Below are 27339 nucleotides of genomic sequence, written 5' to 3'. Positions count from 1 at the left end.
TCTTCCTCAGTAGATACTCCAAACTAGAGATACTTTAATTAACAAGCATTGTGATCACTGAGGATATCGGTGAGAGTATATTTCAGATGACTGAAACATGGGACATCTTGTCACCGGATTATTTTTTTTTTTTCTTTGCTCCTTGGGAATATATTGAAAAATGATGTATTTATTCATAACACTCATGGACGTACTTACCAGTTCTGTAGCAGATCCACTTACTGTGAAATGGTAGAAATCCCTCCTCAAATGCGTAAGCCAGTAACCTTGTCCAAGCACATTACCAAGGCTATTACAGAAACCTCTGATGAAGAGATTCTAATAAATGTTGCTTGCAACACTCACTGAGTTCTGCAGAAACCCCGTGGCATTTGCTCAACTTGCAAAGCATTCCGAGCTGTATTCTGGAGTCCTGTAGCTGACAAACCGAGAAGATGGTGTTACAGCTATATCAGAGAAGGAGGAACTAAGCCATCTGCACTATTCAGATAGGCTGTTGAGCCCTGTATGTGGTGTATTTATTACAAATAATGCTGCTGTCCCCCATTTTCCAGGCAATCAAAAGTCTGTAACAAATCATCTCAGTAGGCACTCTTCATATTAACCTGATGTGAACTGTTAAAGCGAGTGCTACAGAATGTATTTCACAAGAGGAGACACCTCTTAATAAAACTGTTTGCTAAGCACCCAAAAGAAATATGCCAAACACGCCATTCTGAGAGACATTGTGGTCTGCATTCATTACCAGAAATTGGTCTCACCCAGTGGATACCAAAATAGAGCTGTATTCTTCTCATCTCAGATTCTCATGTTAATGAAGACACTGCAGCAAGGTACAGTTTGATGCGCATGATAACATTGCTTTTCAATCAACCCCATCTTTTGGCATACTTTTCCCAGTATAGTCTCTGGGAATGGCCAATGTTGGATCAGATTTGGTACAGCTTCTTTATAACTAACAGGGTAAACACTTTTCTATTCAAATCTATAGAGAGAATCTGTTTGAAGGGTCTTCTTGAAAACAATTTTGTTTTTAAGGAGTTAGGCTAAATTATGTAAGATCATTATTTGCATGTCTCGTCAATATAAAATCGTCAGGCTTTTAGCCCTGAAATGGGCTGGTTTATGTTTTTTCAGAATGGTCCTGCTAGCGTCACTGTCCTCACATCCTTTTCTTAGAGCAAGACTCTGAATGTTCTCACACATGTTTTTCTTTTATATCGGAAATCCTCTTCCACTGAGTTGGTACATTCTCTGGGCTTTTGTTTTTGTCCTTGACAACTGCTCGATTTAATACCTTTTGCTGAAGACTGGATTTTCAGTGGCTGTCAGCTTGAAAGCATACCTTGATTCTTTAACATATACTGTTTCAAAATGACAGGATAATATTCAACTCATCCCAAATTTCTGCAGATTTTTAGAGGAGGACTTTTCTCTCTTGATAGCTTGTTCAATATATGCTGTAAGGCAAACATAAGCTGATCTGGTGTAGTTCTTAAATATTTTGCTTTGAAAATTTTGTTCTCCTTACACTATATTTAATTTTCGGTTTTGTTTCAATGGCTGATTTTTACATTCGATTTTAATTTTAATTATTGGTTGTACCAGGTATTATTCTAGAAGGAATGAAAAGATCACATACCCGTATGAAAGAAAACAACTGCTATATTGTGATTTGTTTTCTGGCTAGTGGGACTGCAGTAAAGAGAGACATGTGTGATCTTAGATCACAAAAATACCCTCTGAAACCTCAATAAAATGCCATTCATAAGGAAGATTTTATTGCTGTTTAGAAAATACTTTTTTCAGCCAAATGGTGCAGGTCTCTTGAGCAGAGAGTGACTGGCTGTGTGTGATCTGTTCACAGGGCAGTTGGCTTGCGCACTGAAGTTAAAGGTAAAAAGAACAGCACCTTTGGGACTTCTTCCCACACTGTTAGGGCCAAATTCAACTAACGCAGCATGTTGCAGGGAGAAGGAATCCACATTGAAGCCTAATCAGCCATTTTATAAATGTCATTTTTGGCTTTGCATCTGTTTGCTCAATTAACAAAAGCAGAAGAAAAAATACAACAGAACAAACTTATTTGTTGAACTACTGAATGCTTTTATTAAGGTCCTTAAAGCATTAGTATTTTTCTTAACAAAGGAACACCCATATCATTATCTTACAGATTTATTTCAGAGTTCACCTTGAGTTTGTATTTTTAATGCTCTTAGCTTCAATAAAAACTAAAGGTTGAAAGGTTTTAAGGTTAAAAGTTTCTTTTCTAGTTCCATTGCTGTCAGCTTTCAAAAATAATTATAGAACTTGACATATAATTATTTGATATTTAATCTCTGAAGCCTGATTTTGAATTTGACATCAGTTATGAAATTATGCTAATGTATTCATTATTTACATCACAAAACTTGCTTCCTAGTAAATAGATGCTGAGAATATAAATAGTTGGGAAGCTACACATTAGTTTAATTAGGGGTTTTTTACCTGCACATTAGTGGTGTAAATAAGTGTAGTGGATTATATCTACAAAACTGGAATTATAGATCCATGAAAACATGAGGTGCTATAGATGTTTACCTGAAGTTTTTAGAGTGTATTTGTTTTAGTATGTTGTATCTGGCCCTCTCTGAAAGCGAAACTTTGTTTTGTTTAATTTGATATGGGTTTGTTGCACTAAAACAAAGACACTTCTGTTAATCTCTGCTGTTAATCCCTCAATTTTATCCTGTTCGTTAAGGCACCTTTTTCTTCCAATTTTTTTTGAGAATAATAAGACAACAGCGTTTGACTTCACCATTGTTTGTGTGTAATTGGGCTACTGCTTCATGACTGGAGAACAGCCTAGTTTATTCTGGGTTTGTTTGATCAAGAGATTGAACAAAAAAATACGTCTATTTTCCCTGAAATAGATTAGTTTGATAGTGCTTAGAACATGCATTTGAGACATGTGCTTCTCATCCTTAGTTAGATTTCTCTTTCTGTTAATGTATTTATTATGTACCTTTCTCTAAATTCACTGACTGTTGATGCCGTATCATTTAATTCTATCATGAGAAAAATTGTTTCCATAAATGTGTGTTTCTTACTGATGGCTGAGAAATAACATTTTACAGAGGAAGCACCTGTAGCATTCAGATTTAGTGTGTGTGGTTTTGGTTATATTTCTTGGTCTTCTGCTAGACTGAATCAGATTAATACGAGAAAAACTTAAAAAAAATTGTATTAACGTACACTTACTCATTGTATGGCCAAATGTGAGAGTTTGTTGTGTTTGACAGTTGACACATTTGGCCTCAGAGAAGTTTGGACCTGAATTTGAAGGCCTTTAGTTACTCCTAAAGAAATTAAGTTTAATTTCTGGTTTGGACTTGCTAATATCCTCCCATGAAATATGCCATGTAGTGTTAATAACTTGTGCCATCTCATTACTTGAAATAAACTATAAACTTTATGTATTGCTAATGGGTCAGGTGATGGGGTTTCTCTTGGAGGTGTTTCTAAATTATAAGAGAGTGTGGGTTAATCTTTTTTATTATATTGAGTTTCTAGATTCATATGTCATGTTCTTCCCTTTCCCATATCTTCCCATCAGCTGTTTTTGAAAGAAAAATCTTAATATTGTTTGAGCTAGAGTGAAAGATGTGCTGACTGCATCAGGAAGTGTGCATTGATACCATGCAGATAATTCTTAACTTTTCTGAGGAAAGATAATGACCAGTGTAGAGTTGAGATCTGCTTCTAGTCTTTGACTTCCATACCTCTTGATTCAGACACTGTTAGGCTCCTGTTTCTAAAATTTGGGGCAAGCTGGTTTCCCATAACCTTTCTAGTCTTCATCCCTTGCCCCCTCCAGTGCTGATCTGAACACACACTTTGTTTTTAAAAATCAAAGTTTCCTAGCTTCAGGAAATGAAGTTCACCCACCCCATCTCTTAAAGCCACTGTGGGACTTCTTGACTCACATACAGCAGACCAGTTCAATTTTCAGGGTCTGTTAATATTTTCATTGGCATATGTTACCTTGTCATATAAATGGCACAGAACAGCGAGGAACAGTGTAACAAAATGATGAGAAATTGTAGGAGGAGAGACTCACAAGCAGAAGAGGTAACTGAGTGCTGGAGTTTGCCAGCCATGCATCCGAACAAGAGAAACTCATTTGGAAGTATGTTGATTAGTCTTTTAGATTGGATGAAATGTGCAGCAGAGGCAGTAATATTAAACCAAGCTGTTTGAAAAGCATAATGAAATGACTGTTTCTTTTACTTAGTAATTTTACTTAGCACTGTTTTTTGACCTTAGTATAATGTTGAAAAATAGTGACAAGCTACTTAAGAAGCTGGCATTGCTAGGTACAGGGCAACAAAGCAAAGAAAGAGGCACAGATAATACTTACTGTTCTGAAAAAAGTAAATCCAGCCATACTAAATTCCCTTCAGCAATGTGTAACTCCCCTGATCCTAATTTTTCAATGCATAAGATAGGGAACTTTATTCAACCTTTGGCAACTTTCCTTTGACTGTCAATCAGACACCCAGTTATGGTGATGGGACTGTGTGATGTGGTCAGTCCTGTTTCCTTCATCACTTATTTAGCTTCCTTTCATCGCTTTCTTTCTTGAGGTTAAGCAATTAGGCTTTCCAAATGCTGCCATTATTCACCGTGGTTTGGTGATCAACCGCTGGTAAAGTGAAGTGAGTTTTGAGCAACTAAAAGATAAAGCAAAACCTTTCAGAACAGGGTTTTTTCTTATTTTCAAAACAAAGTAGGATTTTTGGGAAGAGTTTCTCCTTGGCTTCCTTCTGTTATACTTCCCAGATTTTAAATGCTTTTCTTTGTGTACCAAAACTACAAAAAAAAAACCACCCCAAAACCCAACAACTCAGCTATGTCACTGTGTTTATGATCTTTTAAATTTGTAAGTTAAGTTAAGGCTATGGCTAGCTAAAACATTTGGTGGAGCAGACCTTAGAAACAAAGAAGTGGTGAAGGAACTGGTGGAGGTAATGGACACTTTCCTGTAAGTTTTAAATCAGTCTAACTCAGATCACTAGCATCCCATTCTGTTGATGTTGTTGGGTTTTTTTCAGTAAAAATTTCCTGGTTTTCTCATCTATTTAATCATTAATGAACAAGACTGCTAATAAAGGTCTGGACAACTTAGCTGATTGTTTCCTGCCTTCCAGCATCTCCTTCCGGAATTTTTTCCCATTATAGTGTGTTTCATGCTCTGACCTAAATTGCTATAGTATTATAGTCTCTCAGATGGCTGCTCCATTTCATTCTACAAGTGAATAAATGTGCTCTTCTGTGTCTCTTAGGACTACAAAGTGCTTTGAGGTCTTATGCAATGATATAAACTTCCTCAAGGGGGGCAGTGGAGGGGGAGGTGCTGATCTCTCTCTGGTGACCAGTGATAGGACATGAGGAAATGGAATTAAACTGCATCAGGGGAAGTTCAGGTTGGACATTAGGAAAGGTTCTTCACTGAGAGTGTGGTCGCTCACTGGAACAGGTTCCCCATGGAAGTGGTCACGGCACCAAGCCTGTCAGAGTTCAAGGAGTATCTGGACAATTCTTTGTGCTTTAGCATATGCTTTTACTTTTATGTCATATGCTTTAGTTTTAGGTAGTTCTGAGAGGAGCAGGGATTGGGACTCGATGATCCTTATGGGTCACTTCCAACTTGAGATACTTTATGATTCTATATTATACATTGTAGAGTCTAATATTTCATAATACAAGGCACAGTGGCAATTTTAAGCTAAACAATATTACTTCAATGCATACAGTTTTCTTTGCATATTTTTTTTAATAATGTTGACTATTGCATCAGTTTAACTTATGTTGAGGAGCAAAGTGTGCTTTAAAACAAATGAAGTTCATCTGTCCATCAGGATTAGTAGCTGCAGCAACAGTGGACTGTCCTGTGGGTGGTGGTAATGCTACATCAATGAAGGCTCGAGCTAAACAATCTTTCTGACATGGCTGACTGACACATAGAAATATTTTCTGAATACCTAAGTTAGATGAATAAAACAGGCTGTTTCTATAGCTGTGCACAAGATCTGTATATTTTTTCCTAGGGGGTGTATTCATTAGTTGAAATATAGTATGTCTGTATACATTTTATATCGACGGTAAGCCTCTGTGGTGGTTCAGAAGCGTTGTAAATATATACTTATATATAAATATATATATATTTTATATGTAATATATAAAAACACCGTTGTGTGTTAGGTACATAACTCTGAAGGAAAATATATTAAAATACAATTATAAAATTCAAATAACTTCTGCATATTTTCAGTTAACCTTTTGTGACCTTTTATTTTACAAGAAGAACGTTATGCCAGAAAAAATAATCATATGAAGATAATAGCTTATGTTATATTAACATGTAGCATGGAAATTTGTATGAGGAAAGAATTAACAGCTATATATGCTGATGTGCATTGCAGTAAAAGATAATGAGATTAGTATTGAAATGTAAAAAATATTCACATTAGTACAGAAAAAATTAAATTCATAAAAGCCTTAATAAGGCCCTTTATAAGGCCTATAAATCTTATTAGGGAGGAAAACTCTTCCAAAGGACTCACAGGTAACAAAGTAACTTTCCACTTCTCAGGAATGCTTGATGGTCCACTGTTTTTCTATTATTTATATTTGTCTTCTGTTTTAAAATTGTTCTAAAATGTGAAATCTTCTAATTTGAAAGTTTTTATTGTTTATTGTGATAATTTTAATTAATTCCTCATGGTGTTCAGCTATATCTCATCACTGAAAATTCAAGAATTTCATAGGGAAGTGGAAAGGTGTAGCTTTTCTTAAGTGATGCAGCTTTGTTTCATTATAGAAAGGATAAAGTCATAGAAATTAATAGTTATTTTCAGTGTCCAGATTGAGAAATAAATGAGAATTTTTCAGCAGGCGTATAGCTTAAATTGGGCACCCAAAATCAAAGGATGTGAAATGATTAATTCTGATAATCTTGGCCAGTCTTTAGTTGGAAGACTTTGGGGTTTATTTTTTTGAATCAGAAGCCTGATTTTGATTCTACTTCCTTTTCTCTAATATATTCTGTTATAACAGTACTTGGCTTGACATACTGTGTGAAATGGAAAAGATTTTTCAGTTTTGAGTGCTAAATTTTTTAGTAGCTGTATCTCAGAAAAAGTAATTATCTGAAAATTGCTGTCAGAAAATGCAAAAGAAAGGTTATTTCCAGAATGAGTGAGATTCTTCACTGTAATTCAAGATAATAAACATTCTCATTAGATTTTTCTTTTATATGTGATGAGAACATTTTTTATTGCTTGATTTGAGGGTGACTCTGAACATAAACATCTTCTGAGATGAGGTGGTTTTGCTTTTGTTAGTTCTGTTATTGTTTCTGTTGATTCCAGTGATATCCTTCTTTAAAGCTGTATCTCACTGAACGTGAACTAGCTCTCCAATTTTTATTAGAATAACCAGCATTCCATCCCTCTCTGTAGTCCCATTTTAAAAAGATGTTCCAGTAGGAATAGGTACTTACAGTAATTAATGCTCTGTCTCTCTCAAATTCATGTGCTTGTTATTTTATGATGAGAATTCCACATGCACATTGCAAATTAGCGTTTACTCAGTTGCTGTACATACTATCACTTTCTAGAAGACAGTCATAAATCTCTAAGCTGTTGCCATCATTGTAATTAATTCATTTTCTTTTCACTATCTTTAATCTTGTGCAGCTTTTTCAGTTTTAATAAAAATAGTCCTACAGATGAAGGGTTTCTTTAAAACTTTGCTGTCCCTTTGACAGGGTTATGTGCTATATATATGTGTGTAATTGCATTCAAAAGAATTAAAACAATATTAAGTTTACAGAATGAAGCTCTCAAACTGAGGGAATTCTAGAGCTTTGTTTCTTTCTGTAGTTGTAATTAGCTTCCTTGTGCACATACATTATGAAAAATCTTTATTTTCCTCTTGACTCTCTCCACATAGACTGTACCAGTTGCAGTGTGCTCACTTAACAGACATACTTTCTGTATTTTATTTTATTGTTCCAGTTCAGTACATGGTCCAATTCTGCACATTGTTCAGTGGTGGTGTGAAGATGAAATTGTTCTATAACCATCATCAGTAGTATTTCAGTGTTCAAAATAGCAACACAACTGTCTTATTGAGCAGTGAATTGGACGATTCCTATTAATCAAGCTTTTGAGGTCTATTGATATTAAAAATATGTGTGTGTGTATTTAATGTTTTTAAAATATTGTTCGTATATATAAAAACATGATTCTCTGGCTTTGGAGACTGAAAGTTATCTGACAGAGAGAAAGAGAATTCTTTACAGAATCACAGTATGGATTCTTTACAGTTTCACAAAACCTTCATGGTGCAAATGTTCAAGGGCTCTGGGCTTGTATATGCTAGACCTTTTACATAATTATCTGCATGCAGTATTGTAAAAGTGAGAATTATCATTTGGTACCATGGGCATTGAGATAAGATGAGATGTGTTTTCATGCATCAAATGACTGCAAATCTTTTAGATTTATAGATTTCAAGTTTCATGTGACCTTCTCAGTTTATATAGTTAAACAGTTGGGGAAATTTTAGGTAATGCCGTAGATACCTGTATCATTTGAAAGGTTTATTGCCCAATTTTTGTTGCTTTTTGACGTCAAAGGTATAGAGCGATAGTTGTATCCTGCACATGAATTCAAGTTTCCAAACAGTGTGACAGTTATGAGGATTGATCTGAGTAATACAAGCAGTAGGTAATTTCAAGACTTCCGTCTTTTAAACTGCTTTAGGAAAGCCTGAGTTTGTCTCAAAATATATACCTAATATATTAGAAAGACAGTAATTTTGGTTCAGACATGAGAAGGTGGATGTCAATAGTATATGTCCTTATAATTACTCTTTTCTTTGAAATACATGTTTCGTTTGGAAATATTTTGGACCATGCAGGAGATTATCTACTTCAGACATATTTTGATGAAGGCTGTGGCTTTATTAATATTGTTGCCTCTTATCTAACCAGTCGATTACAGTAACACAGGCCAGTTTCCCAACAGGTGAATCTAGGTTTGCAGGTTTGTAAAAAATAATGAATTCCCCTAATTATAATTTAGAAGATGACTAAGAATTCTCATATGGAATTGAATGAGTTGGGCTGACATATTTTCATTTTCTGCGTTGACTTAGCTGTACTTTCTGTGTTTTATTTTATTGAACAGATAGAACCATGTATTGTACAAGCTGAGTTGGTGCAAACATAATATTTCCAATAAGTTGTTTAATCACTGAAAAGTCTGCTTTTAAACTGGGCAATGTGCCCACTGCCGGTGTGCAGCACTGGGTTAGGATAACTTAACAGTTATACTGGTTGTGTTTAAAAAGCATCGTGACTCAAATCAGCTGTAACTGTTGGACAAGGTAGTTAAGTATGCCAATAGTTATTTAACATCATCAGAAAAGGACTTTCCTTTTTTTCCTTGGTCTCTATGGCCATCAGCACTTTTTCATACTAGTAGAGGTTTGTTTAGCACCAAGTAAAATTTGCTGTCTTTGCAATTTTCCCAGTTCCAGTTGGCTTACGTTGCAAAAAGCAGAGCTCAGTGTTGAACCTACTTTTTTTTGGAAGAATTCAAAGCACTGACTAGCCCTATGCCATATAATTTGAACATATATATTGCAAAGAGATATGTTCTTGATCATCCTTTTGTTATGAGTTCTGAAGAAAATATTAAATCAGAGTTGTTTGTGATCTGTTCTAAAAGTATTTCTGAAATACAGAAGAAACATTCATCCCTCTCTGTGTGGATACCATACCAGATATGAAGCTAGTATATCATTCTGCTTTCTAAACAGTAAATTAAAGAGCCATCTCTACTACTTGCATGATGTTTTGGGGAAATCTTGCAACCAAAGAATCTGTCTTTTATTCCAAAATCCAAGCTCCAGATATAATTATGAAGAAAAGGGCTGAGGAAGCAAAGCTAGACTGTTTTGTTTTGATTGGACTAAAAGTTTAGACTTAAGTTCTCTGTGGTCAGGAGGCTGAGATTAAAGGGTCTGTAATTAGATTCAATACTCCATGTGTCTTAATGCCCAGAAAGGCCAAACCCTGTCTGTAGGCAATAGTAGTTGCCAGGATCATCAAAAATAATTCATAGATGCAAGCGAAAAGGAAATTATGCATGCTTTCTGAAATAGTTTGTTCTTACTTGCTCTGTCTTGTTTCTGTAAAAAGAAAGGATAGGAAATCCCTCAAAATATCTAGTAAACAAGTAGAACTTGAGGTTGAAAAGAAATAGTTTTACTCCTGGAAACAGATTGCCTAGGTCTTATAGGTAGTTCTCTATATTCAAGACATGTTTCATTAGTTTTTCCTTCTGATCCTTCTAATTTCCTTACATTAGATATAGTAATACCCAAAGCAAAATGAGCTATTAGATGACTGTGTTTTTTATATGTACGTGTGTGTATGAACAGAGAAAAGATTTCTGCCACATAGTTACAAGAGGGTGGGTGCATCTTTTGATTAATAGTTTATACCAAATAATAATTAAGGTTTTTGTTTCAGAAATTTCCACATTTAGGTTAATAGTAATGAGCAAAACGAAGCGTACTTTTGTCTGGATTAACAGTTGAGGATAACGCTTGAGGATGAGTTTGGTGTTGGTGACCTTCTGCAAATGAAGTGATGGTACTTGAGGGTTCCACTCTTCCCCAGTCCAGCTGCCCAGTGCTGGGGCTGACGGGAAGCGTGCTCTGGACTGTGCTCTGAGTGCTCTTCTCTTTTACAGGCAAGTTAAAGATCAAAATAAGAAAGTAGCAAATCTGAAGCACAAAGAGCAAGTGGAGAAAAAGAAGAGTGCACAGATGCTGGAGGAAGCCAGGAGACGAGAGGATAATCTTAATGACAGCTCCCAACAGCTTCAGGTAACGTGGGAACTGATTCAAAGCAATTTGGCCAATCAGCCAGGCTTAGCTACCTCGCTCTCCGCTGTACCTCCTGATCCATTTTCATAGCTGTTACCTAAGAAATTTGTTACTTACTGTTTAAAAGGACACATCTATCCTAGAGCACTTCAAAGAAAGCAGCCTCTCTCAGTTGCCTTCATAGCTTACTCCATTTTCATAAAAGGGAAAAATAGTTCTAATGGGCAACTTGGTTATGAAGTGCATCGTTATTGAGATTGGTGTGGCATTTCTTCTCTGCTCTTCTAACAGCCTGTTTCTTTAGCTGATTTGTGTATTTTCCCAGCTGGTTTTACCTTATATTGGTGCCTTTTCTTCAGTAAATGAAAGAGAACCAAGTAAGTATTCTTATAGTAAATTGGAATTATTGTGGGGTAACTGGAGGACCATGTTTTCTGTGTTTACTCATCCTTATTTGACAGTGAAACCCTACTCTACCTCATGAATTCTTGCTATGCTTACTAGTCAGTTTGCTTTATTTCTGAAATGATAGCATGCTGTTGCCCCACAGAATCATCTGGTTACCTCAAACCTGCCTAGGCATATGAAAATCACTGGTATGAAAGCAAGTCAGATATTGCTCAGTGTGCTATATATTAATATTAGCTGTAGATGGTTTATCAAGCGGTAAGTTTTCAAGTGCTGTCATAAAAATGTTAAATTATTGCCATGAAATAAAGCAAAGATACCATGATGCTAAGTGAGGAGATAATACATATTTTGCCTGTGATTTCTTTAATTTACAAAAATAACTCTCCTTTTGGTGAGTGAAAATAAACATGGAAACAGTAGTCTACCCTTGAGGCCTTTTGAAATTATTTTTTAAATCTTTAGAGAGCAAGCCTTCTCCTAGTTGTTTTCCTTTGTTATCCTAGATTAAATTCTGTTTCTTGTTACCAGCTACCTATCTTAATACATCTACAATGAAGACACAGAATAAATCTTAATAGTTCACTAGCAAATATAAATCCCCTCCTTAATTCAGATACTTCTTTACTCTGTCCTGTGAAATTCCAGCAGGATGGTTTCAACTCTTTAAGAATTTTTGAAAGAACCACAGAAACATGTGTCCATGTGGAATGTTCTCAGATGCACTGTTTTGTGGGTTTCCCCATCAATTCCCCTTCAATGTGCAGGGCACCGAAATAGTTAAGTTCTAAGTGCATGAAAATGATTTCATAACTGTAGAGTTTTATAAAAGGCGGGGATGTGGGATTTCTGCATCTGCTAATGGATTTTGTGGCTGTAATGCTATGGCAATCCACAAGGCTTTCGTTATGTGGCAGCTTTAAGTTTAAACAACACAATCCTTCTTGTATTAGTGAAACGTCTTTAAAAATTCCTAAAACTAACACAATATTTGGTTAGATTTCTAATCTGCATTTGAGTAAATCTATATTTTCAGTTTGAAAAGATAAGTGGTACTTGACATTTGCCTTGCAATTATGTTCATGGTGTATTTACTGAATGACACCATTCCACAAGACCATCATCTTTGTTTTTATGTAGCACTTTCAGATTTTAAAAACTATGTCTTTCTTTTCTGGCTTTTTTCCCACACAATTATTCTTTCCTTTTTCATTTTCTTTCTTTGACACAAATGGAATGCATTGGAAAATAACTGAAATTTGTTTTCTCTCAGCTTCTATTTGCTGTTTGGGGGTTTTTTTATTTGTTTGTTTGTTTTTAAGAAAAGTAAGTTATGTAATGTGTTTATACAACTAAACATAGCAACAGACAGTGATATTCTGGTTACTGATAAGTTTAAGTCATGTTAAAACTATTTTAACATCAGTTTCTGATACTTCAAAGAGATTGTACAGCTTTGGTGGCAGCAGTAAGGCAGCTTTTGCTCAGAAATTAGGTGGCAAAAAACAGTGCTGCTTTGTATCAGAGTTCTTTAAGAATGTGTATCTGTCCTTGCAATGTCCTATCCAATTCTTTACTTACAAAGTGTTTTAGCAGTAAAGATATCATATATATAAAACTATGTGTAGCATAGTTAGCATAATTTTACTCTAAATGCTTCCTCTTTAATTTCAAAGTAACCAGCTTATGTCTAGGAACAAGAAACAACCAATTGTCTCTTTTGAGGAAGCCAAGTTGTTTGAAAGTTTTCCCTTTTTCTCCGTTACTTTGTTGTAGGTTGGTGGTCTAAGAGGGAAGCTAAAATTGGGAACAAAGATGTCAAAGTGTATAATCTTATTACCTTTACCTTTTTACATTCAGGTTTCCCAATTAGAGATGTCTCTACAGCGGTACATACTCTTTTCCACTTCGCTTATGTTTTATTCTGCACTGGTGTGTCTGTTGCTTTCTCTGTAATTAGATGCAAATATTTATGAGATTAAAAATAGACATTATCAAATGCATGTAAGAATTTAAGATTGAAGTGGGATGCGATAGTCAACACTGAAATGTGTAAGTTATCGTAGCATTAATATTACTTGATTTTCCCTAGTGCCTTTCCTGCTTTTGTGAACGTAATTATCCTGTTTGGGTGGGCTCGATTTTAGAGAGTCTTTCCCCATATTCAACACAAGGCTGAAGGGAATGCTTTCATTCACAGATGAAAAAGGTCTGTATGCTCTAATGAAAATATCAGGCTAAGGTAAAATATGGAGTGTTTAATGACAAGTGACAGATTCAATAAAAACTCCTTCCTTTAGAAGAGCCCTCTGCTTATAGCCTCCCTCTCCCAAGGACTGCAACGTTTTGGTTTCCTGGAAGTAAAATTTACCCAGGACCACATTTCAATTTGTTAGTTATGGAGACCTGTCTTCTCCATAGACCCTAAAGGGCACTGCCTTCTAATCGATTAAAAAAAAAGAATAAACCTGAGAGGAACATAGATTTTTTTTTTTTTTTTTTTTTTTTTTATGCAACCATTGTTGGCTTTGAGGTCAGGACACACAAGCACCAATTTCAGATAATTTTGGTCTTGGTGGTTTTGGCTGGAATTAATAATAAGACATTATGAAATGCTTAAAAATATATGATCTGCATGTTCTTCGGTTGACCGTCTGCAATCCAGTCAAATAAACACGCTCCCAAGCACATACTCCACTCCTCCTCTCTCTGTCCCTAACAGGCATGTGGTTTCTTTCTTCCTGAGTCCAGTAACAAAATGTTCGTTTATTCAGAGAGCTCTGATGATGGAAATTTGGTATTTTGGGGAGTGGGGGAAGAATGAAAACCATAATGTCTCAATTCTAGTGAGATGGATAAATGGCTTTCCAAATTTGTCTTTTCCTCCTGGGTTCCCTTAAACCACAACTCTCCAGAGATCTGAGAGGTTAACGAGTGTCTGGTCTACAAGCAGGATAAAAAAACCCAAGCTGTTGGGCTGAAGTAGAAAATTTTTGCTTCAAGTAACTAAAGCTTGGCTATTGTGAAAAGGAATTGATATGCTGCCTTGTCCTAGAAAGGTAGCATTTACTAAAATTTCATGATATTTGAATGGGTACTTGACTCTGACATCTGGAAGGTGTATGTATATTTTCTTGGTCTATCACTCCGGCATCTTCCAGAGTTTTTAGGAGGAATTTTCAAAATATCTTGTGGCATGGAGTTGTGTACTATTGGATCTGTATTGCAGCAGCTATCCATCAGTCTCTAATTGCTGCTGACAAACTATATGTCCAGAAGCTGTGTAAAATATATTTGAATGCATTAACAAACAACTGTAAAACCAAGTAAATTTATTAATTTTTTTCTTTTTCCACACCCAGATTTAGATAATTTAATGTATAATTCCTAATCTATTAATTATATGCACAAGTATATGTTGTTTGTTCCTTGTAATTATATTATTCTTTTATCATATTGAGCATTAAATAGGAAAAATATCCTTCTAGTGGAAAGAACTGAATCTTCAATCTAAACAAATGTGTGATTTTTTATTCAATAATGCTTTTTACTGGGGAAAAAAAAAAATTGGCAAAACTCAATGAAATGGATTGGTAGCCAAATACCTTCTCATGAAATGAGCCTTCTGAATTCATTAAGTATCAACCTCGCTGCCCCACACCTGTCAGTGTTTAACAGGCATTTGGACAATGCCCTTAACAACATTGTTTAACTTTTGGTCAGCACTGGATTTGTTGGGCAGTTGGACTAGATGATCATTGTAGGTCACTTCCAACTGAAATAGTCTATTCTATTCCAATTAACTATTTGTTATGAGGCACCATAGCATGTACACACATGCTATCAACATTCAAAAACTGCTTCCCTAATTAATCTATGAACTTACTTTTGGACAGTGTGTGCAAAGCTTCTGAAGAAAGAGTTAGATTCTTTCCAAGCTTAAAGATCAAGATTTCCTCTATAACTTTCTAGGCAACATCAGCTTTGAAGCAAATTGGTTATGCTAGTTAAATGGTGTTACATGTTTTCCTGGGATAAGTGAATTTCAAGTGCTGAGTTCCTGGCTGATTTCTCTTCCATACAGACCACTGCCATATCAGATTCCAGCCTTGCCTGCCAGCTGAGTCGAGTGTACTTTCTTTATCCCTTGGATAGCACAGCTCAACATTTTAAGGCCTGTGAAACTGTCAGCTACTCCATTTCAGCCTGGTAGAAGTCTATTCTTTAATGCCATCTTGCATCAGCAGGATTTATTCCAGAGAACAGCCTGACATATCAGATCTGTATTTTCTCATTGATCGCAGATCCATCTTAGGGAATTATTCAAATCAAAATGTTCTTTTTCTCTCCCTTCCTCTCCCAGTACTCTTCAGCCATTAATTACATCAGGAAGAAGTTTTGGCCTCCCCGTCCCTGGATAATTCTCTGTGCTGCCCAGCCTTGTAGGTGTGTTAGTGTTCCTTGGGCCTGACTAGATGCCATTAATACCTATGCAGGTGGCTATAATTTCACTAAATGGTATATTCACTTCTAGGTCAATCCTCCTTCTATCCTCTAGGGCAGAACTCATGACATAAGCACTGAAAGGGTATGAATTAATTTTGCAATTCAGTTTTTCAGAAATTTCTTAGCATTTCTGGAAGGGAACACTTTTTCTTGTCAGTCACCATAAAGGATGAAATTTAACATTGTTACATGTTCTTGATAATTAAACTAAATGTGGTTCTGAGTTCGGAGATGATGTGAGTCAATTTTGTACTGTCTGTCTCTCAGTATTACATAGGACTTTTTAAAATGAAAATGCAGCAGGTATGAACAAATACAGGCTCTAAAGACCAATCACACCTCATAAAAAATCTAAATGGAGTAAATGTATGCAAATTACTCCTCCTATTTTATTTGGGCTAAGCACAGTGGTAACCAGTAGGTAGTTTGGGGATGAACTGACACAACCCTTCCTCTGAGAGATTCTGTGACAGCTGACTATGCATTAGAAAACATGATATACATATGCAGTAGAGACTTTAATATGCATCATGATTTGTTAGTGATGTAATATTCCAGTAGCAATTTTAATTTCCATCAGTTTTTACAATATGTTACAGAAAATACAATGTTTCACAGACATTGTATTCTGTACTTATTTGGAGGGTTGTAATTTTCAGCACAGTGTGTGCAGTTACTGTAGACACAAGCAAATATTCAACCCTGGCAGATGCTTTGAGAAAAACTAGCTCTTGTTCTTATCATGTCATAACTCTCCCTGTCAAAAAAGCTTTTCCTAACTTTCCTGGATGTCTGGGAGAAGTTCCAAAAATTATGACCTTTTAGCTAGGCTTTTTGTGACTTATAGTGAGGGGAAGATTCTTGAGGTAGGGAGGTGGGATTAATTTGAATTTTACAATTTTTTTCAGGAATTAAAAATTCATAATTAAGCATTCCTGGATACATCTACTTTTATGACATAGATAATGTATGGATGACGAATAGACAGCCTCGCTTCATATTTTGTTATATCTGTGTGAAGTAACATGGAGTTATGGAATATATGCAGGTATTCTTCATTTGTAATGCTCTCTAATGGAAGAAAAGACTTAGGCATTTTCTCAAAGTTAATACCCTAATAATTTTTATCATTTAATATCACAGAAACAGGACTGAAAAAAAATGCTAGGTCATTGAACAGTGGAGGAATACTTCACAGTACCAAAAATCAGTGCATATGAAATATAATATGAAATAGCAATATCATGAAATTACGTTTTCATGTAAAAATTACACTGTTGGATTTCCATCTCAACAAGACAGTAGTGCACCTAAAAATGAGCTTCTAGCTAAAAAGGAAGGTTTCTTCCCTTTTCTCTATTGAAGTGATAAAGTACAACTTTATTTCGAGGAAGGGCATGAAGACTTGCTCACAGATTGCCAGAAAGTAAACATGACAAGGCAGGAAAAATATCTTGACAAACAAGAAGGAATGAAGTCAAGCCCTGCAGCGTCTGCTCAGATGAGGTCCTGCTCTTAGGAATACTAATCCTTTTCATCTCTTATCCTTTCACATGTGGATCTGATGGACTTTACAAGACAGTTATTCTCCATTTACTTAAAGGAAGCTCATCAAGACAAGCTTCCATAGATGTTAAGCCTTAAGAGTATTTACATGGGTCTGTTTCTAATACCAGTTTTCCATACAGAAATCTGATACCTGTTTCGCCAAACAGCTGCATACAGACAGAGTATATAGTAGTATGGATGACCGTTTAAAAAGTGTAAATTTACCTCTCTCATTTCTTAATTTTCTTTGATTAGTGAGATTTTGGTGTTTTAACATTCTTACAATGTGAGCTGTGAGCCATGAGCAAGCTGTGGGGACAGCCCTGTCTCCAATTTTAGTAAAACCATTTTTTCTGATGAATGTTTACAAGGTCTGACTTACTTCCTTGTTGCTCATGTGTGCAGTGTTGCATGTTGAAACAATAATAAAAATAATATACTTTTGAACATTAAAATGATTTGTCTCAAACAGATTTCTCTGTTGCTATATGAATTGTTCAGCTGTGTCATTAAAGAAGGAAGATGCAGGTTTTTCCTCCATCTAAAATACACATTTCTGAATATCAGAATAAATATATCACCTTGTTCTTAGATTTGATATGGCAGTTCTTATAGACACAGAATCTGTCATTCTACATAATCAATGTTTATGACATTAAATACATTGTTAAGGAATTACCTTCTCCTGTGTCTGACCAGAAGAGAGCACTCCTTACAGAATACTTCTTACCATAACATTTACAGAAACTAAGCTTGAAGAGACTTGACATTTGGAATGGATAAGCGTATCCCTGGATAGACACTTAGACGTCTGCTCTGTTTGTTTTCACTTTATGGTTTAGTTTACCATACATTTATTATGTTCAGGTTAGATGTATTCACTGCCTTAGCATGTTTAAAAAAGATGAACCATTTGACTCTGTCTTCTTATATAATATAAAAATGCTCTCCAGTTTTTAACAGACAGCTGGAAAAAATTTGTGAAGGTCGCTATTTACAACTAGCATTAGCCAGACTCCCAATTATCCCAGTATTTCCTTAACTGCAAATTGAGATTTGTAGTGAGAGAAAGCCATTATATGGCTTGAGAGTTTTTAATAGAGGAAAGAGGACTCCCTACATCCTAGCATTTCTCTGTGATCCATCAGGAATATTATTCTCCAGACACACTTTCACCCAGTCTTTTCTGCAGAAACATTAGGTGTCAGTGGAAGATGAAACCTGCTATTTGTACTTTCTTGCCTGTTTGGCAAAGAGCAGTGTTGGTACCCTTTATGATATGCCAGAAACTAAGTACAGTGAAGACTGGACAGCTGAATGTGTGCCAGCAACCTTAACCACTAGATGTTTTTTGCATGGATTTTTTTTTTCCAAGATTAGTATCTGAGTTCAAACTCCTTTCCTAAAAACTGTCAGAGAGATTAATGTAACTGTTGACAACATGGTGTGGTTCCTGTGAGGAGGTCTCTCCTGAGAGTAGAAAACATTGAGGGCCAGATTTAAGCAAAACAATAGGAGTACATTCAAGGGGAAGAACAGCTCTTTTCATTTTGGTGTCTTATTTCATAAGCCTGAGAAATGGCAATAAATTTGAATTTTTTCCTTCTTCTGATTTCCCCCCCTCCCTCTCTCACAAGCTTTTTTTTTTTTTACTTGCTGTGTTGAAAATGGTTTATAACTCATCTCTCCCCAAGAATAAAAATGTCCAATTGCTGCAGCTCATTTCATAGTCTCATTGTTTAATAAAATTGCTGTTCTGCCTTATTCTTGTTTTGCCCAATAGAAAAGGAAAGGGGATGGTGTGATGATGGAGACCTAAAGACAGACAGAATTCAGAATTTATTTAAAAAAAATAATACACATGGAATTTTTTTAGTTCTTTACCTGTGGCACCAAATGCTTCAGCGTTTCCTTTAAAAAATGTATTCTAATTCATTTCAGGTAGTGGTAAACCTAATTTTCTTCGTTGTAATTCAGTATTATTCCTTAATCTTGCTTACTAAGCTGCCCAAATTGCTGTCACCTTTAAACTAGTCTCCTCTTCTCTCTTCTCCTCTCCTCTCTTCTCTCTTCTCTCCTCTTCTCTCTCCTCTCTCCTCTTCCCCTTCCCTCTTCTTCTCCTCTCCTCTCCTCTCCTCTCCTCTCCTCTCCTCTCCTCTCCTCTCCTCTCCTCTCCTCTCCTCTCCTCTCCTCTCCTCTCCTCTCCTCTCCTCTCCTCTCCTCTCCTCTCCTCTCCTCTCCTCTCCTCTCCTCTCCTCCCCTCTCCTCCCCTCTCCTCCCCTCTCCTCCCCTCCCCTCCCCTCCCCTCCCCTCCCCTCCCCTCCCCTCCCCTCCCCTCTCCTCTCCTCCCCTCTCCTCTCCTCTCCTCTCCTCTCCTCTCCTCTCCTCTCCTCTCCTCTCCTCTCCTCTCCTCTCCTCTCCTCTCCTCTCCTCTCCTCTCCTCCCCTCCCCTCCCCTCCCCTCCCCTCCCCTCCCCTCTTTTCTCTCTTTTTTCTCTCTTTTTTCTCTCTTTTTTCTCTCCTTTCTCTTCCATTTCTTTTCTTTCCATTCTGGTTTTTTTTTTTTAGTTTCTTTTTCCTATAGAAACAAGCCTATTCTGTCTTTAATTAGCACTTTTCCTATTATATTTTCCTCTTTGGCTAAAATTTGCACACTCAGGATATATCAGAAATACTAACTGTGATGTGAAAATACTAGCTGGAATTGAGGCTTAGGCTGCAAATCCTGTATTCATAACTGACAGAACATTGTAAAATACTAAAAGTCAGCACCAGTCCTTTCAACTGTTGAATTTTGTTTGAGTTACGCTCAGATCTGAATGCAGATGGTGGATAAAACTAACTGTGCTGGTATCACTTAGTCTTTTACTGATGATTAAAGGAGGATGATCTCCTTAACATTCTAGAAAATGTCTATAGTCAGTTAAAATTCATCAACAAATTCAGTTTAGGACATTGTGTTGTTTTTGTTGCTGATGTTTGAATTCTTCATATCTTTGAGGTCAGTTGGTTTTCCAAAGCAGGGCGTGAAAAGCAAGGGAATAAAAGCTAAAGGAATTCAGTGTCTCAACAACAGTCATCCATGTCCTTCTAGGGCACAGTTTTCTTCTCCATGCCAGTCGCCACCATTGAGTATTCTTAAACTGTAAACATTTTTTGTAAGTGCATATGTCTTTATGTTCCAGTGCTATGGCACAATTATTGTTTTATGCTGAGGTAATGTATCTGTTAAAAATGGCAAATGTAATGTTTTCTGTAAATGAGACTAAATTTTTCTAAATTTCTGAATTATAGTTATTGATTTATTCAGGATATTTAAATGAAAGCTAACCTATGTAGCCCCACAAGTATCTCATAACTCTAACTCATCGATAAAATAGCAGACGAAATTTAGTATGAGGACCATTTAATATATGTTAGGAGAAACAATCTTAAATATATGTACACAATGATGGACTCTGATCTAGCTGTATTACCATAGGACAAGAATCTTTGATTTAGAATAAGTATTTTCATTACAATATTATTGGTTGGCAAAAACCATTAAAAAAGAAGTTGAGAAATATTAAATGACAAACCAGAAAATACTACCATGCCACTGTATACATCAGCAGTGCATTCACCTCTTGAATAATGTTCAGTGATGTGGGCCATCCACCACATAAAAGATATGGCAAAAGTAAAAAAGGTAAAGAAAAGGAAGAAAATAGTTAAACATAAGGACAAGCTTCTGTTCAAACAGATATTAAATAAATTTAAACACTTGAACATGGAAAAGAAATGAGTGAAGACAAGATCCAGGGAGTACTTTTTCCAGCTTTGCAGGCTGAGAACAATAGATGATCGTTTTGGAATATTGAGGGCTAAAGAAAAACAATAACTTATTTTTCTCTTTCCTCTGAACTAGTTTAGGCTTTTATAGAAGCAACTGGAATTTCATACAAAGAAGTGAGAATCTCTCAGAAGAGTTTCCACTTTCTCATCCTTTTGGGTTTTTTTGCCAGTGAATTTAAATGGTAATTTTTATGGATGTTGTGATGCTGTGTTGCCTGTTTAAATGCTACTATCAGTGTAACACTGAAAATACACCAACAAGAAGCTTTTCTTTTCAAATACTTCATTTCAGTATTTTTGAACTCATTATTTTCTGATGATGTTAGTATCTAAATGTGCAATTTTTACTTTTTCTTTTCAGTAATCTGTTCTTATCAGTTGAACCTATAGGTTTCATGTTCCATACATGCACATGAATTGACTGCTACTGCACACCTAAGTCATTCCGTTCTTCCTGATCCTTTCTGGCTGAGCTTTTTAAAAGTTCCTGTTACTGTATCTAAGTCATAAGTATGCTTATTTCCTGTCTTCAAATGTATCCTTAGACTTTAGATACAGTGGTGAAGCTCATCAGTGCATTTGCTGGTAAAGGTATTGAGAACAGAAACCAGTTTTTAGTATTTTAAGCAAAACATTTCCCTAAATTAATGTGTGTATATTTGGTTAGTAGCTGAATCCAGGTTGTACCAAGACAGACCTTTTGCTTCAAATTAACTTCACTTAATGTGTCTGGCTTCCAGGGGGATTGTGGGTAGGTTGGGATGTTCCCAGATGGTGTGAGAAACGGGGATAGTTTAATTCTGATGTGAAATTGTTTTGTTGATCTCTAGTTTGAAGTTGGGGAGATAGGAGACTATGCATGGAGTGTAAGTAATAATGTTACGGATTTTTTACATTAAGTAAAATGAACAGTGGTTAGCAATAGCATCTTGCTAGAGTGTTAGTTCTATCCTGGAACTGATGGCTGCTTTAAAGGAAGCAGTTCCTAGCACAAATACAGTAGCTACTCTACTATGATGAGAATCAAGGGAGAGGATCAGAGACTGAAATGAGTGTATGAGACCAGAGATAGTTGCAGGAATTCCCTTTGAAGTTGAGAGAGTGGGAGAGATTCAGTGGCATCAACTGCTGAATAAACATTTCCTCAATGGTGTTGTATCACTAGCAATTTTTGTCACATGTTCGGCTATGAAAAAGAGGGAAGACAAGAGTAGTGAACTATTATAGCTGGCTGTCCATGTGTGCTGCTTCTGCTGCTCTTTTTTGCTGAATGATTGAAAATGAGCTAAGAAAGGGAGGTCTTACAACTACTGTGATATATTAGTACAATGATGATGACAGGACTGACATTGGCAAGGAGAGTTCAGAGGAATAGGGCAGTATCAAGGGAATAACGTATGGGTTCGAGCTTCGTATTAATAGTGCAGTTGAAACTGCCACTGTTTTTTGCTGTAATCCTGTATCACCTTAAGAGTCTTGAGTCATAGTATTGGTTTATGTGTGAAGAAATCTTTTGAGAGTAGCATTTTGAGAGTAGCAGTTAGCCTCTCAACAAAAAAAACCCCAACACAACAGACCTCAAAACCCAAACAAACAAAAAATCTCTCACAAAACCGCAGAAAAATTACAGATATCTATTGCTTTTGCTCACTTCAGAACATTTTCACAGCTGTATTGTCAGCCTTGGGTCTCATTCCAATAGTCCGTGCAATGACCCACTGTGGTTAGATAGAAGCATAGTCCCTGTAGGTTTTAAAAAATACAAATGTGGTAATTTGCAACAGCTGAAGCAAAATGTTAAAGCTGTTGGCACCCTTCATGAGCTGCTAAATGGTAAACCTGGTTGTTAGTATTGGCAAGGTACTTTAGTCTGTCTAGGTTTCTGCTAATGAAAAGTGCCTATACAAAACCAGCATACCTAACTGATTGCTGTGTTGGGAGCACCAAGCTTAGAGTAACAGGAAAGACGTGTCAAAAGCATGGCAGCTATCAGGAAAAGATGTTGTCAGTTTCTCACAGAAATAATCAGTTCTGCTGTTCTGTAATAGTGTCTATAACTGTCCTTTTCTTCTCCTTCCTCTCTGTTCTCCTTCAAGAAATGTATAAATAATCTAGATTGCAGTGGAATTCCTCTTCAGTAGCAGAGAAGGATATTGGAAGTACAGAGCTTTATGCTGGACATAACTCAACTAGTATTGATTAGGAGCCTTTCTTCTCGCTACTGCAAGCTCTGTGTATTTCAGATTTCTCCTGATGCGGAACAAAACTGCTATATATTTTGGAAACACTTTTTGAAAGTAACACACCTGACTGGTAACACATAAAGTATCTTGGAAGAAAAAAATAAGAATGGCTAGAGTTGTTCACATATTTTTGTAGACATAATGTATAATGTTTAAAAACATTATACAATGGGTACAATGTATACAAATGTATACAATACATTCGTAGCTATTTTCAGGCAATAATAGCACTATGCACAAGTTTTGTTGAGGGCTTTATATGTGTTCAGGAATAGACAATGTCAAAAATTAAGCATTTCTCTTCAATAAGTTTTTACTAAGTTTTTTTTTCTTCCCTTTCACTTCCCTCTCACTTCCCTCTCATTTAAATAAATCTTTTGGTAGATGATTTGCGGAAAACAGACTCTACAACTCGAATACAGTTATAAAGCAGGTATGTTTACTCCGGCACCGGGGTGCAAGGGGATTTCTCCACAAAGTTTGCACACCCACCACACATTTTACCAAAAACTTATAGAGTGTGGATATACATATTCACTGGATTACATAACACAAACATACATATGCATGAGTAAGGCTGGGTTAGTTTGAAAGGCTGATGTCAACAGTTTACGTTATCTTTGCACCTGCGCATTCCCTCCTGGTGGGCGTCTTCGGGGATCTTTGGGATGAAGGCTCGTAGTCTTTCTCACCTTGTTTTTTTCCGCAGGGCATACACAGATTCTCTTAGCCAATTTCTTGAACAATAAAAATGTTTTTCAGCCGGTTTACTCACCCTATCTTATTTAAGGGAACCAATGAAACTTCTACCATCTGTATATGGCTATCTTTACTCATTACTGAGGCCCAACTAGTTAGAGCACACCTGTTCCTCAAGGGCAAAAACATGACATTTTGCTGAACACTGCAGTTCTTGGTAGATTTTCACAGTAAACTGCTTTGTTTTGATGGACACAGTAGTCCTTGGTAAAATTCCACAGAACAGTTTGGCCAAGCAGGATTCTTAGCAATATTAAAAAATACTATAAGTAATACTATAACTTGCTAGAAGTAAGTAAATAAGTAAATAAGTCTTAAAACAAGTAATCATTTCTCTGTATCATAGACTCCTGAGATGGCAAACCAGAATTCCTCTGTAATGGGCTGACTACAGCAGAACCAATTTTTCCTGTTCACATTTGGCACTGGTTATGGCCAAAGACAGGAAGCAAGGGAACTTTATGGAAGAAACTTAGCAAGATTTCAATTTTTCATATTAATCCACCAGCATGCACTTTAGAGTTGCTGTTAATCAGGCCCTCATATTTTTAACTGTGGAAAAAACCTAGCATTTGTAGATGGGCTGCCTCCAAATGTTGGTGGAGAATTTGTTGTATCAATAACTATATGACAGTTTGTATCTAGGAGGAAGCTTTAAGTAGTTCTTGAGGCAGCTAACAGTCCTGAGTCCCCAGGTTCCACTTATGTAGTGGAAGGTCAGTTCATAAAGGAGGAGTTTTCTTTCTAGAAAGAGTTTTATTCAACCTAGAATGGACTGAGATCATTATAATTAGGTTCTTTATCTAGATTATGGCTTCTTGAGGAAATACAGAATAAGAAAGAGCAGTAGTTCACAGGAGTAAGTACTTGTAATGATGTAATAGTTTCACTGTTTAAGAAACAATTGATTCCTAGTTTGAAACACTTCCAGTACTGTGTTCTTCCCTTCTGGTCTATGAAAGCACACAGGTAAAATGTGCTACTGCATTAATTCCAGGGTTATATGGAAATGATCTTTCCCTACCTAGGTGATTGGCTAGTCCTAGAAATATTTTTAATAGTTAAAAGAAGCCTTTCATTGCCATCTCAAACTGTTAACTAACCTTTCCCAAGAGTTAACTAGAGAAATCCACCTTAACTCCAATTCAAAGAGTAAAATAGGCCATAAAGACCTTTGTGAGTCTAGTTCAAGACACAGATAGGGAGAAGTTTACCAGGATAACCTGGATTTAATTGAACCTAAATGCCTTAGTGAAAACATATATCCTATTTCATGCACTTTCATAAAACTTCATGGGAGATCACACATCACATGAATGCAGGATAGATTAAATTGATGCATCCTTCTAACATGTATCACTTGGACATCCTACCACTTCCCTCCTGAAGTGAAAGAAAAAGCCTAGAAATGTGCATCAGTCACACCTCCTTTTCCTTTCAGGGTTTCAGACAGACATGTGTTGGAATGAGTTTTGCATACAAATCAGCTACAGGATGTAGTATAGGTAGCAAAAATTTTTATTGTACCTGAACTCTTGGCACTCTTGTGGTGTTGAATGGGTTTTTCATTTTCTTTGTGCTGACACCAGTGAGCATAAAGGCAGAGCTATCTTCTCTATCCCAATTTAATTCCATCTCTGCCATGGAATCTCATGCATATGGGACTCAGGAGCAGAGGGAGGGAGGGTCACGGAGATATTTGGATAGGTAATACGTCTTGAAGAATCCAGTTACTGTACAGGTAAGTAATATTTTTTTATCTTTCTGAATAGTCATCTGTATAAGCTTCATGAAAGGAGACTGCCACTGTTTATTATTCTGCAATTTTATTACAATACAGGAAGATAAATTTGCCCTTGGTGTCATGTTCTAATGTATATATGAAGCAACTCAAGTTGCACTCTAGTCCACTCCTTCAGAGGATCAGTCACTGCAGGAAAAAAGTTATAACTGTAGTTAAAATTAACAGAAGTTTTTCTCCAGATTTTAATGCTTATCACAATAAAGGTAGAATACTTCATGTAACTAAAAAGAGGAAAGCAGCAGCAACACAGGTTGAAGGTCAACATGAGCCTGTCATGTTTCAGAGTTCAGAGCCAAACAATTGGAAAAACATGCTGCTATGTTAAAAGGCAAATGCTGATTTGCTTCTGTTTACTTTTTTCTCTATTAGTATGTTTTGTTTGAAACAGCAGCTTGTATTTGAAAAAATAATAATTCGCATGCTGATCAGTTAGTCATGAATCAATGAGCTAGAAACAAAATAATTATTTAAGTGTCTTGAGACTGTTTTGCACTAGTGGAGGTGCTGTCTGACTAAGCAACAATCTGCTACTCCTGCCAGGCATTGGTGTGGTTTTGTAAGCTGGTTACACACATTGTGACATTAAAAGAGTAAACTTGCACATCTTTTAACTAGGTTTGTCTGAGACAGAAGGTGAAAGCTTGTAACTAATCTCTCCTTACTGAATGGGCTATTAGTGTTAGACTAAAGTTAAAAGATCACCATTTCTAGGCAGTTGGTTATAAGTCAACACTGGATTTTTTTAACTTGCAACCCTCTAGCATATATGTAAAAGTTGATATTATTTTAGGAAAAGTAATTATATATGAATATAGGTTTGTCTTGATCAGTTTTGGTACCACCAATTGCTCTTCCTCCTGTACCTCAAGAATTCACCTGTCTGAATAGAGTGCTGTACGGTGTCAAGGTTAATACAGCGTCAAATTCACGTCTTAAATATTTGCCTGGGATGAAGAGTGGACATATCTTAAGTGTTAAAATGTTTTATTTTGCATTCTTATTTTAAAGCAGTTTCCATTTTACATGCAGCTGTTCAAATGAACCATTCCCACTTCTGTTGTTTGAAATGGAGAGCTACACTACCACACTTCCTTGGCTATCCATGAATAACATATCAAGAAGTACAGTTGCTATTTATTGTGTAATGCAGATAGGCAAGTAAATATTTTTCATGTCTGGCACAGTTAATATTCTGTGCGGAGATTTTTGTAAACTTGTTACTCATCTTTTCGATGGGTCTTCGGTTAGGCTAATTATAACCATAAAGGAGTTTTGGAACATACTATCAGCATTT

The 27339-nt window shown here is 36.2% G+C and overlaps 1 protein-coding gene across 10 annotated transcripts in view; it reads left to right on the top strand.

Annotated features, from left to right (window-relative positions):
• The window catches only part of ERC1 (ELKS/RAB6-interacting/CAST family member 1), a 304797-nt gene that overhangs the window by 153885 nt on the left and 123573 nt on the right, over nucleotides 1-27339 (top strand). For all 10 annotated transcript variants that reach the window (XM_074826139.1, XM_074826142.1, XM_074826138.1 and 7 more), the window contains one exon: nucleotides 10809-10944. In XM_074826139.1, the coding sequence (XP_074682240.1) occupies nucleotides 10809-10944 (136 nt within the window). The remainder of the gene's footprint in view (nucleotides 1-10808; nucleotides 10945-27339) is intronic.

Source organism: Strix aluco, chromosome 5, assembly GCF_031877795.1.
Source record: "Strix aluco isolate bStrAlu1 chromosome 5, bStrAlu1.hap1, whole genome shotgun sequence".
Lineage (NCBI taxonomy): Eukaryota > Metazoa > Chordata > Aves > Strigiformes > Strigidae > Strix > Strix aluco.
This window is presented reverse-complemented; position numbering and strand designations above follow the sequence as displayed.